The 13,008-nt window shown below is 39.9% G+C and overlaps 2 protein-coding genes across 3 annotated transcripts; one reads left to right on the top strand and one right to left on the bottom strand.

The window, feature by feature from the left end:
- The first annotated feature begins 121 nt into the window (after positions 1-121).
- ankmy2a (ankyrin repeat and MYND domain containing 2a) lies at positions 122-8,583 on the top strand. Its single transcript, XM_066715548.1, has 10 exons — positions 122-345; positions 1,338-1,402; positions 2,946-3,084; positions 3,342-3,440; positions 3,726-3,886; positions 5,357-5,571; positions 5,718-5,853; positions 6,361-6,489; positions 6,999-7,140; positions 7,262-8,583. Exons 1-10 carry the CDS (start codon positions 279-281, stop codon positions 7,411-7,413), a joined length of 1,305 nt encoding a protein of 434 aa, XP_066571645.1. The 5' UTR covers positions 122-278; the 3' UTR covers positions 7,414-8,583.
- Positions 8,584-12,196, bottom strand: lrrc72 (leucine rich repeat containing 72). Of its 2 annotated transcripts, XM_066715550.1 has the most exons (9): positions 12,121-12,195; positions 11,799-11,872; positions 11,645-11,714; positions 11,270-11,351; positions 10,760-10,873; positions 9,911-10,000; positions 9,387-9,545; positions 9,073-9,103; positions 8,584-8,818 (listed from the first exon to the last, which is right to left on the bottom strand). In XM_066715550.1, exons 1-9 carry the CDS (start codon positions 12,130-12,132, stop codon positions 8,653-8,655), a joined length of 798 nt encoding a protein of 265 aa, XP_066571647.1. In that variant the 5' UTR covers positions 12,133-12,195; the 3' UTR covers positions 8,584-8,652. The 2 variants fall into 2 exon arrangements, with proteins under 2 accessions (XP_066571647.1, XP_066571648.1); XM_066715551.1 differs by lacking the exon at positions 9,911-10,000 and having other exon boundaries at positions 12,121-12,196.
- Positions 12,197-13,008: the final 812 nt, after the last annotated feature.

Genomic DNA, 13,008 nt, shown 5'->3' with positions numbered 1-13,008 from the left:
AATTCATCCACAAAAACGAAACAGTATGGGTTTACATGACAACACCAAGGGCACACCACCCCCGCCCGTGTTTCAGATGGAACAGGCCGACGGAAGGCAGGACCCGCTACAGTGTTACAACTCGTCGGACTTGCGCCGGCGGCGGACGGAGACAGATTGATCTGCGCAGGAAACAGCGTCGTTGATGCTATGCTGCCCCCCCACCCCAAAGACATCTGAATCATTAACCGCGGCGAGGACTCAATATCGCGCATTGGGGCACAGCTGGTCTTGAAAGCATGGCTTCTCCGGGGAAGGGGGATGTGTCCGAGGCGGAGAAGGAGTTGTTGCAGGTGATCGCGGCAGGTAAACGTGTCCCTGTTCTGCCTCCGCTGCTGCTACTCTTAGTGTAAAGTCTCAAGCGCGGTGGCCGGCGTCTCAGGACGGGTGTGTGCCGTGAGGGACAGGGGTCAGTGGGGCCTGAGACAGATTTGTAGGGAAAGTGCTGCGCCTCTCTCTGCTTAGGCCGGGATGGATGTCGTGTGACGCTGTGTAACAGTTTGGAAATTATATTTTGTATTGTATATATTGATGTATTATAGCACTCAGACGTGGCGTGGTTTGAAGCCATTGATCCGGTGTGTTTTGTGTCTAAATTGACGTATCGCTCTCTACCGGTACACGCGTCTCCTGCGGAAATGCGTCATTATAATGTCGCTGATGTGTGCTGTGGATGACTGCAGGCTGCTTTATTTCCCCCAATACTGTATTCACTTTTTAAAGGTGTTGCAAATGCATCATGGGAAACGAAACTGCTTTAATGCACTGATGCAGTGGTGAAATAAAAATTGCATATGTATGTGCCAAATATGAGATTGCACTTCTTGTCCCATACGACCCTTCTCATCTGTGGCTAGTTGAGGTAATATGTGTTTTTCTGACGGATGTTTTCAGTATTGATTTCGAGATTCAATTTGTTGGAAGCATACTATTGCAGATATTGTCACATGGATAACTTTGATCATAATGTAAGGAAAGCTCCTTCTACTGTATATAGTAATATTTCATAGCAGCTTTTAAATCAGAATTGCTTTAACATGTAAAGAGAAGCCAGAGATGTACAGCACAGCCCGAGTGTGAAACCAGACTCTTCTGAATATCAATTTCATTGGGCTTCAATACCATAAAACTTTGCCCGAATGAGCAGAGCTTTGAAGAAACATTTGAAATTACAACATAATGTATCAGTTTGACAGCAACAACAACACTAATAATAATGAAACAATGCACTCATATTATTGCATAGTTTGTTTTGGAAACTTTCTAAATGTGTGCCATGCTTTTGCTGTGTGGTGCAGGTAATGTCCAGGAGGCTTCGAGGCTGCTGGGCTGCAAAGATGTCCGAGTCAACTGTTTGGATGAGGTAAGAACGGAGACGATGCTGGGTGATGAGAGCTCTGTTGCCCACAGATATCTCGGATCCAAAGTTGAAAGGTGTGTCTGCATAGGATCTGAAGCATCAGTTACACAATCTAAACTCAGGGCAAGAAACTTGTGCAAAGAAACAAAATCGTACAATTTTGAAAGTATAGATAGTAAGGCTTCTAATGGGGATGTAGGCTCGTCTTATAGTTCAGAAAGTGTTGTTTGAGAAAAAAAAAATCCATTAGACAACACAAAGCCACAGTAAGTTAGTTTATTTTACTAACAGAACAAGTAGGTGTCCGCTATATTGTATGTCTGGATGTCTACGCTTTATGGTCATTTGTCCCATTTGTTTTTCCTTCTTTCTCTTCTGAGACATATGGCAGGGACTTTAAGGGCCAGGATAATATACTTAAAGAATGGTAATAACCGCAATGTGCCACTAGATGTACTGATCGCTCCAGGTGCATCTGTGAAGCACAAGGATATCTGTTCAGGACAGCACTGGGCGATCGTTCCTCATCTGTCAAAATCAGATGTTTAGCGGTTATGTTTGCATTTGTTCTCTGTTCTTGGCCTGGTGTTTTGTGTTCTTTCATTTATTTTAGAATAATTATTCCAATGCCACAATGGGTGTGTAGTCTAAAGTATTTTATTGTTCCTTTATTGTTAGGAAATTTTATAGGATTAATTGACATGATTATTATGTCGAAATATTATTTAGAAAACTGTCTGCTTTCATCCAGGCTAATATAATTGGTAGAAACAAGCAAAAAATGTGTGGTCAGGAAAGGGGAAAACCAAAACTGATATTGTATGCTTTATGAATTGCAAAAACTTTAGCGTTAAAAGAGAAGTGTGAACCACTTTAGGCTTAATTTATTTAACCACCTTATCATAATAATAAAGAATAATTGAAGGCTTTATTTTCATTGAGGAATTGTATGAATATTCATATTGGTAAGTGTCCTTTTGTTATTTAGACTCCAAGCATGTTACATTTAGGAAAATATTGTAAGTTGTATGCAGGAAAGAGATGGCCATTTGAGCTTGGCGAGGACCTGTCGAACGTGGCAGCAGGAGGAATCTGTAGATTGCGGCCTACAATGCAATATAGGGATTGATTATATAAATTAGAGCTCAGCTGGACCAATAACCAGCAGGGTCCTCCAGTACCGGTTTGGGAATCCCTGCTTTATACCTGCAATATGAGTAAAAATTTATTTTTTAATAAAACAGATTTCCATATACCTGGAAAGCAGCTTTGATGTTTGTTGTCAAAAAGCAAAAGTTGTCCAACAGTTATGAAGTGTTGGATGCTGTTAATAAATACATTGGAGGGGGCAGCTGCATGTACAAGGTAAAACAGTCAAACGAAAGCACATGCACTCCTAGCATTAATAAAGTCCTTGAAATCTATTTGTGCCAGCTTGGTGAATGGCATTATACCACATAAACATGGATTGATTGAATTGAGGTCTTGTTTTACCAGAAGGGGTCTTTCCTCCATACACATTGTCTGCTTTGGCTTCTTCTCATAGTATGGGATGACCCCACTGATGCACGCAGCCTACAAGGGGAAGGCGGACATGTGCAAGCTGCTGCTTCAGCACGGCGCAGATGTGAACTGCAACCAGCACGAGCATGGCTACACAGCCCTGATGTTCGCCGGACTCTCTGGTACGTATCTCCGCAAGGAGGCCCTTCTGTTCTCTGTGCTGTCATCCTAGCATCACTCTCGAGCCATGCTGTAGGGGTTTGACCTCGACCAAGGGCTGTGAGGTGAAGAGCTGCAGGGAAGCTTTCACATTAATTTACATACTTTTAGTTTTGTCCCCCGATATTAGCTGAATATCTCCTACCTTCAGTGAGCAGTATATCATTTGATTATACAACTGTTAACTGTGTGTGTGTATTCCTCCTCTGTGAAACTGTAGGAAAGACGGACATCACTTGGATGATGCTCGAAGCCGGAGCAGAGACCGACGTCGTGAACTCGGTCGGCCGAACAGCTGCACAGATGGCAGCCTTTGTTGGTAGGTTGGCCTGCAGCCTGGAGTGTCTCTTATCGTGGCCTGGATGTCATTTCCCCGTTCGTTCAGTGTTTGTGACCTGCAGAAAGCTGCTAATCTTTGAAACAACATTGCAGAGCATCTACTGAGAAATAAAAGTCGAAAAATGGATTACACATAATGCGATGTCATTAATCATAGTATTTATAATACTCATCAGATTGTGAACCAGCACAATTCTGATTTAACCCATTGTGGGGAAAGATACCATAATGTTTCTCACTTTGACATATGAACTCCTTCCTGCAGGCCAGCATGACTGTGTGACTGTCATCAACAACTTCTTCTCCCGAGAAAGACTGGAATATTATACGAAGCCTCAAGGTCTGGAGAAGGAGGCCAAGCTTCCCGCCAAGCTGGCCGGCCCCCTGCATAAGATCATCATGACGACAAACCTCAACCCGGTGAAGGTAAGGCCTTCGTGCACAGTGACAATTAATGCGCTTGACTTTAAAGACCTTTGCAGGTGACATCTTCAGGTTCCGTGTTGCATGCTGGGATACATGCTGATGCAGGTTTTCTTATTGTTCCTTGGAAATGCGCAGGTGGATTCTCTCATTGCTTTTCTCATCCCATGCACGGCCATGTAGTAAATCGTCATCGCTAGAAAAGTCACTATTATATGGGTCACTCTAGGCTATAGATTGTGACCGCTCAAGGTTTGTTTGCTGTTCAAATTAAAACCATTTATGTTGGCTTTTCACAGCCGTTTTGTTGAGTAGCTGTAAGTTACTAGTGACTATAATAAACAAATTCCTACCCTTAGTTACTCCGGAGGGAATTCCTTCCAGCTTTGGAAACTCAAGCTTAATTTGAAGGTCTGGTCCAAGACGTGAGACCTGAAACAAACCCTGTCAAATTTTCACAAACCTGACAAATATAGTCCTTGTCATATTATGGGCATTGGATGATATTCAAATATGCTCTTCAATAGGTGGTCAATTCGTATTCTTAGATTTCTGTGAAATCCCTAATCCACCATGGATGTCCTTTTTTTGTGTTTTAGATTGCAGTTAGTCTGCATGATATTTTCCTAAATTAATGTTTTCATTGATTTGGGCAGTTTACGGATCACCTGAAAGGAACTACAATAAGAAAAGTGCAAAAATAATTCCTGTGTATCAGTGCAGACCACGGACAAAGATTTGTAGAAAACGCCTACTTGATTCTTTTGTAGGGCAGTTTCTATGCCCATCCGATACAATTCAACACTTCATAATTGCCCATAGAAGTGTTTGGCTATGATGAGATTAGGGGTGATATTTTGGTGTTGCCCATTTTAAGTTTGCTAGTTAACTGTCTCCATTTAAATTCAGTTTAACCTTGCTAATTTGGTTTACCACTGCACAGTTGTTTCCATTTGGTTGACATTCACAGAGTGAGATTCCTGGAATACTGCCCGCTCTAAAGAAGTTCTGAAGTACATCCTTCGTATAAAAACCCACAACAAATCCCAGCCAAAAACAAAGCTCAGGGGGCTAAATTTAGCTCTGGTGTAAACCATGTCACCATGCAGACAATGCTGCTAGATCAGCTGGTTTACATAGCTGTTATCACAAGGAGGTTGTAACAGTAATTAACACTGACAGGGAAAATGAAATTCCTCCTACCGTACATCCGTGAGACATGTTTGCTGAAATGGCGGTGATATGTTTGGTAAGGAAATCAATAAACATGTCTGTAAGCTGCAGCGTTCACATTCAAAAATAAATGCTGCATGATTATCAAATCAGGTCCAGGAAAGGCAAAGTATCAACTGGGATTGTTTTTGGTGAGAGCCCAAGAGACCTCCTTCTCCTTGCACTGAGGTAAACAGATCTAGTGAACTGGCTCATTTACACTAAACGGGCTTGGGCGTGTTTGCCGTTTGACTCCCTCAGATCGTGATGCTGGTGAAAGAGAACCCTCTGCTGGCTGATGTGGAGGCCCTGGGAAAATGTTACAAGGTCATGGACCTGATCTGCGAGAAGTGTGTGAAGCAGCGGGAGATGAACGAAGTGCTGGCCATGAAGATGCACTACATCAGCTGCATCCTCCAGAAGTGCATCAGTTTCCTGAAGGAACGGGACGACAAGCTGGATGGACTCATAAAAAGGTATCCACGTATTCATCACATCCATAATTCATAACACTCATTGTACACACATTTCCTACGTCTTCACTTATTTTTTAATATTGACTTTCTCTATATTCTACTCCTGAGTGTGCATTGACATTGACTATATTTATTGTACTGTACAGCCTATTGAAAGGGCGAGAGAGCGATGGGTTTCCTTCATACCAGGAGAAGTTTATCCGAGAGTGCATCAGGAAGTTCCCCTACTGTGACGCCACACTCCTACAGCAGCTGGTCCGAAGCATCGCTCCTGTGGAGATTGTAGGTCGCACTTCTTTGCTGTGTTGACAGCAAATCTATGAATTTGACGATAGGCCTTCGAAATTGTGTATTTATATTTCTACATTTCCCACTATGCATATAGTTATAACTGTCTTACAGAAACTGCCCTTAAGTGATCAGTTTTAAATGTGGGTTTTCCTGACTTGGAGACATTTAAATACAGAATATCCTAATCCTGATTGGTTTTCGTTTACATTTAGGGATCTTAAGCATTATATTATCATCTTTGAGAGCCAACCATTTTATATTGCCTCTTGCTTGTTGTACCGCAGCGATTCTGTACTTCTAAAACCAGAGCTGCACAATGAATGTCGTCAAGAAACACACTGGGGGATGTGCAGTGAGGACCACAGTCATACACTTCTTGGCTTAATCTGTCTCCAATTCTCCTGCTCTTGAAAGGCGGGACAGGCTGTTCCTCAAAAGGTTTGTTGTTGTAGTTTGCGGTGCGCTCAGTCAGTCAAAGTATCCCACTGATCTCCGCAGGGAAATGATCCGACTGCTTTTTCTGTGCTGACCCAAGCCATCACTGGTCAGGTCGGCTTCATGGACGCAGAGTTCTGCACCACCTGTGGAGAGAAGGGCGCGGACAAGAGGTGCTCAGTCTGCAAAATGGTGAGTGTCCAAACTGTCCGTTCTCTCGACTTGAATTAAATGATTAGTATTTGATCAGAATTATGACTTGTTCCATGTAATTAGCGATTGATGATTAAGATCCTACACAACCTGCAGGATTGAGGCACTCCAGGACCAGGGTTGCCAAACCCTGCTTTTTGCATTATGATTTCTTTCCAATTTAACTCCTCATAATGTGGGTTTAGTGTTAGATGTGTTTTCTGCTATTTTCAATGCGGTGTCATGAACTCGTTGTGGAGGGTGGTTCCCTAGCTAAAATGTTTGTAATGGGTTAGGTAAGTTCAAGACGCACCGTCCACTATCCAGCCTTGTAAGAATGGAAAAAGCTCAAAGAAAGTTTGAATCGAGGAACTGATCCCATGAAAGGGTTGAGTACGCCTGAGCAAACCGATGATCAGAATGAACGCCAGGGGACCTCGAGGGCCTCCAGGGCCAGGGATGAAAATTTCCAATGAGACGGATGATAACTCCATGATTATTTTTTCTAGGTGATCTACTGTGGCCAAGCGTGTCAAAAAACCCACTGGTTTACACACAAAAAGGCTTGCAAGAAACTACAAGAACAGAGAGAGAAACAAGAGGCGGAATCGTCGAAACACAAGGAGAAACTAGAGCAGCAAAAACCAAACGGTACATTTTCATTGAGTATTGAAGATGTGGTTTCACCCTTTTCCTATTATAGTGGTTGTATTTCTCTACTACATATGGAATTAAAGCTGGAATGAATGAATATATATATTTTTACTTGCAGCTGACGGCAGCAAAGCAACAGAAGAGCCCTCGATCTCTCTGCAAGATGTTACTGCGGAGCATGCGACAGAAGAGAAATCCCAGACTGAAGCCTTCCCTGACAGCCAGTCGAACCACACGGCGTCCGACTCGATTCAGACCTCAGAAGAGTGACCTCAGTCTTCACGAACACCGCCCTTGTGAACTGTAATCCACGCACACGTGGTCCGCAGTCCGGCGTGGGGAAGGGAGCGGAGTTGTGCCGAGGAAGGTCGTTTCTGTGCTGGAAGTCTGTCAGTCAGATAGTAGCTGTAAATAGACCAGTCTAGAGTAGCCACACATTGTTCTTTCAGATTTCGTTGTAAACACTTTTTTTATATATAGGTCTATATATGTAAGTATACAATAGTAAACTAATGCAGGTGTAAGATATCCAAGGCATTTTACCAGTTTAGCCTGCAACAAGAGTTTAGGTGGTTAACTGGTTGATGCTACAAAAACAAACCTAGATTTCTTTCTTCTTAGTTTGTCAAAAGAACACTTTGTGTCTCCCTCTATATTGTCCAGGTTCTTATTTTCTTTATTGAAAACCTTGAATAAATCTGACCCTACTTGTCTTAATGCTTTGGTCGCAAAGGAGGGTATATTCTACAACATTTAGAAGCACCGTTCAGTGTTTGAAAGTATTCACGGCCTGTTAGAAATGTGAAAACAACATAAATTCAACAAAACACTTGATTCACACGGTTGGTGCAGGCAGGGAAATGCATCCGATTCATATTTTATCATTTAGTTTTCAAATCATTGCACTGAACGTATTATAGGTACAGAAGTGACCTTAAAGGAGTAGGTTGTTTTGTCAACACCTACCAAATGATCTGTGTTAAGATTCACATGTCTTATTCACATCACATCTTGTGTGTTTTCCATATGCTGTACATTATCAAACAGTGGATTAATGCTCAAACTATGAGGTATATTAATTGTCAATTGTTATTTATGTATTTCAATACTTTGTATGCGTAGATATTTGGATCTCACTGCTGTGTTTAGTGAGTAATATTGAATATATATTCTTCTACATTAATTCTTTATACACAATGTGATATTCATGCATCTATATTTGTAGTAGCTGTAAGATGTGTGAAATGTGATCGGAGACTTTTCATTTGAATGTAAACTCAGTGCAGTTGTGACAAGTGAGAAGCTGCCATCTCATAGGGTTCAAAACATTACCAATGGTCATGCACTTACTGACTGATCGTTGCTGTCCAATCGGAGACCATTTTAACTATATACTCGTCTCCAACAACTAACTGTGTTTAAAGAAAATTGCATTTTCAATTGTGTGTGTCTTGTTTATTGCAAATCTCCATAAGGTCATGCATGGCACTACAGGAAACTGACTCTTAACTATCTGAATTGAACAGTAATAATCCGAGGGTGTGGACCAGGCTGATCTTCCAGGTGTCTCTGTTGTGAAGTTGGTACTGTTTCCCAGTCCATTGAAGAGAACTGCATCACTGATCTCTGCACAGACCTCGTACTGGAAGAATCGCAAGGGCCTTCAGTTGGGCTTCTGTGGATATTGACAGATTTAACTTTTTTTTTTGTCAAATTGGTATAACATGGCACATATTTTTAACTTCATGTCCCTTTAGTTTTATCTACATCGACAAAAAAAAATATCTTATCTGTATCAACCACAAGGAAGGTGAGAACGATGTGCTATTAATATTTGGTGATGCAAACATACTTTAAGAACAAAGCTGTTTCAGAAAGAAATATCATTTTGTTCCAGATGCTAACACATTCATCAGTTATTGTACTTACATATGTTGCTGTCTTCTTGAGCTGTATCTACCTGAAAATATACGAGAGGTTCAGTTTGATAGAAATTATCTTCTGTTACACGTTTCACTGAATAATTATTGTAGTCTCTAACCTAACTCGCATAATTAGATTGTTACTTTGAATTTACTTTTTTTCTAAATGATTTACATAACCACATTTTTTGAGCCGTATCCTTGAGCCGCTTTAATTCACATAGTCATTTTTATATTGATCCATTAATTTTGATTGTCACTGATGACTGGCAGCCAGACTGATATCGATCTGAGAATGACCTACAAAACAGAATCTCTCACCACCATAAGAGTGAGGGTCTCTTTTTTTTCTTGTGTTACTGCTGGTTTTGGCAATCGGTGTGGCTTCTGCCCGTCTCCCAAAGGCCAGCGACTGAAGGACGAGGTTTCTCTCAGGATTGAACAGATTGAACGCAGCTCTTCTGTCTTCTTGCTTTATTTCTACAAAGAACAAGTATGCAGATAAACTAGTTAAAGGGATTCATTTTGGGGAGGGTGACTGCCTTTTAATTAAATATTAAACCAATTTCCCTTTTGCAATATCAAACAGAAACAGAAAGAAAGCTAACCCTCACAACCAAATATAATTTCCCCCATAACAGTTTAAAACGTTCTTGGTTAGATGTTCCCGCTATTGAACTGTTGTGTTAAGATGTTGCAGAGTTTTGAGGCAAGAGATAAACTGCGCCATTGACATATATGTAACATTCAGAGGTATGTTATATGTTTCAATTACATTTACTCATGTTTTATGTTGCACTGTCAACAGATATTCATACTTATACATAGAATTTGTTTAAACTTACCTCGTCTGTCAAGTAGCGTTACTGATGGTAAGTAATGAATGACATACAGACGATAACCCGGATCTTGAGCAAATGGATTTAGGAAAAAAGCTGAAAACAGAGTGTGTGTGGGGGGGCATTACATTTACTTAATGAATAAATGAATCACATTAACTTTATGGCTTGCTGAACATACTTCCGATACCTTGCATGAAGACTATTACTGTTTAACAGCCAAGAACATCAGAAACAGTAAAACAACATTTTCTAAGAACATATTAACATAGAAAAGTGCAACAAGAAATGTTCTATGATTTCAAGGCACTTTTTAAAATTAAAATACACTCTGGTTAGGAATCCCTCTCTTCACAAATTGAAACCACAAACACATTATTATTGGTGTTTAGATAATCACACTCATCTTAAACCACTGTCCCCAAGTGACATGCACTCTCACGACAGAAACCATTGAGTGGATTTCATACTGGGACATAAAACCTAATCTTTGGTTGCTACTACAACTGCACCCATATGGAGACGAAAGACTGAACCATCACTGGATCCCTAATTGGTTTTATTCTTAGTTACCTCCCAGTTATTAATTGAATTACTGCAATTACATGTAAAATACAGCTTCATGAACCTAAACATATGTGGTGTATTATAAACGCTGTTAAAATATACAGTTTGTACGGGTCACCACTTGAGAATGCAGATAGAAACCGATGTTACCAAAACCTAATTTCTCATAAATTATCCACTATGTTAAACTATTTAACTTCAAATACCATGATAATAATTTTGCACTGAACAGAGAAAGGCCTTGGTTTTGCTTTGACCTTCTTTAGCACGGTAATTTGAAGTTCTTACTAAGAGTCCTCAGGAAATGCATTCTTCGGAGCTCAGAGACAGACTCTCCAAGCTTCTTCAGTTGGTTGTTGTGAAGCAACAGAACCTGCAAGGATGTCAGATGTCTCAAACAACCTGGGGAAGAGAATAAACGAGGTGAAATTGACAAAACAAGACACAGCCAGTCCAACCTGTGCACCGTTCCACTGAAAGGAAACTTCATATTGACATCTATCCCATACAAAAGTTATCTAATTATTTTACAAAATGATGAAAATAACAAAAACGTGCATCACAAAAGCAAATAATATCAATCTGAGATGAGAAATCCATCAAGATGAGAAAATAAGTGTAATCAAGATGGCACCATTTTATTCAATGCTAGTAGCTTTCGATAGGAAGGGAAGGTATCTGAAACTTGAAGCCTCATCTTGTTGCTCATGTTAATGGTAGGTTTGTGATGTACAGCTTTCAATTCATTGACAAAAGCCTACAATTTTGCTGGAACTTGAAAGAAGCATTACAAAATACCTGTAATGCTGGTGATGTCATTATTGTGGAGGTACAGTTCAGTCAATCGGTAGTTATGTCTCAAGCAGCAAACTTCCCTTATCTGCACAATGAAATTAATTATTAAACCTCTGAATTACATGACACCGAAACAATTCAAAATGCCATTGTCTAATTGTTTTACTTCTACTGTGATGTGATTACACTACTAGTATTATTAGCCATAGTGATGAGACTTTACAATGCAGTATTAATAGAGGGAAGAGCACACTACAAATGCAGAGGAAATAGCTGTAGTGAGGATTATAACCCTGGGCACAGACCTCAATAGCAACCTGAGCAGCATTACACTAAATAAATACATTTATAAAAAAACATAGCAATTCTCACATTTACCTTATTGTCATTAAGCCATAAGTACGTCATCATGGGAAATCTCGAGAGATCAGCGACACTGGCGAGAGCTCTGGACGAAACGAGATCCGAGTAGCTGTCAGGTCACAAATGTAGGTATAGTAATAATACTGTTATATATTGGGGTTTTACTTACTTCTTAGCAAGATAAAGCTCGCTGACATCGATGGCTCTAGTAATTCCATGTTTCTTTAATATATCTTCTATCGCCTGGGGAGAAAACGACTGATTATATGTAACCTTTCAGGCTTGAACTCATTCACAGTGTCGTACATAGCAGCTAATCCGGAGTGTGTCTATGTCAAGTGGGATGAATACAAGTCACAAAGAAACGGAGACCCGTAAAATATCTTAGAAGAAATGACAGCTGCACTGTTTAATTTTACTTGGCACGATCCAAACATTGATCCATTGAGGGAAGCGGCTGATAGAGCGGATTTGTAAATAAATGTCCGTACCTTTTCGCACATGTCTGAACTTCAACTCCGCCGCACCTGCGCAGACGGGATGTTGACTGTTGCCGAGAGACGTCACCTTTGACCCCTTCTTTGTTAAAGGAGAACAATAACACGTAGAGATGACGTCATCCACGCTAAGAGATGTTTGCTTTTGTGTTGTTGTTTTTTTCATTTCAAGCAATATATTACATTTATTTGAAAAAATCCTAAAACAAGAAACTCAAAAGTGCGTTGTGTTATAATTTCTGTAATAGTAGAAACTTCATCATAAACAATTAAAATCAATTATAAAATGCTAAGGAAGGGCCCCATCATTACCTGTTTTTTAACATTGTTTTTGAAATAACAAAAATGCTAAGAAATAGACTCAATTCAATATGACCAGAGAGTACAATACCAACCACTAGATGGCAGGATTTCTCTTTCAGTTTTCATAGAGCACAATTCAAGGAAGTAATCTCTCCATGTGCCTTCACCTGATTAATTAGTTTTCTTCGCATAGTTAATATTCATTTATTCTTTTTATAATTAAAAAAAAACACTAAATAGTGTTCAGTTATTGTGATTGAACGTTGATTTGATGTGACATAAAACATCCTACACAATATAGAAGGGTTAGCATATACAGTTAAAATGCTACAATAAATATCAAGTGCTGGGTATAATGTAAGTATTGCACAGCATACCCACACATGCAGTTTAAATCCACTTTCCAAAAAAATCATATACAAAACAAATATCCTCAAAGAATTTCTGTGTTTATTTGGTAATCCATGATTTAGTATGCATGATCCTAATGCCAATTGGAGTGTCTCCTTTATAATGACTTTATTTTTCAAAATCAATAACAGGAATGATACAGCAAAGAAAATTCCAGTTTTTCCTTTA

The sequence above is a fragment of the Amia ocellicauda genome, chromosome 10 (genome assembly GCF_036373705.1).
Source record: "Amia ocellicauda isolate fAmiCal2 chromosome 10, fAmiCal2.hap1, whole genome shotgun sequence".
Classification (NCBI taxonomy): Eukaryota; Metazoa; Chordata; class Actinopteri; order Amiiformes; family Amiidae; genus Amia; species Amia ocellicauda.
The sequence above is the reverse complement of the archived record's forward strand: the minus strand, read 5'-3'. Positions and strand labels throughout refer to the sequence as shown.

Excerpts from the sequence above, each read along its gene's own strand:
- ankmy2a (XM_066715548.1), top strand. The coding sequence starts at position 279 with ATGGCTTCTCCGGGGAAGGGGGATGTGTCCGAGGCGGAGAAGGAGTTG. Across the intron at positions 3,887-5,356 it reads CAAACCTCAACCCGGTGAAG|ATCGTGATGCTGGTGAAAGA; the intron begins GTAAGGCCTTCG and ends TGACTCCCTCAG. Across the intron at positions 5,572-5,717 it reads CTGGATGGACTCATAAAAAG|CCTATTGAAAGGGCGAGAGA; the intron begins GTATCCACGTAT and ends TGTACTGTACAG.
- lrrc72 (XM_066715550.1), bottom strand. Across the intron at positions 11,352-11,644 it reads TATGGCTTAATGACAATAAG|ATAAGGGAAGTTTGCTGCTT; the intron begins GTAAATGTGAGA and ends TTCATTGTGCAG. Across the intron at positions 9,104-9,386 it reads AGACCCTCACTCTTATGGTG|GTAGATACAGCTCAAGAAGA; the intron begins GTGAGAGATTCT and ends GTATATTTTCAG.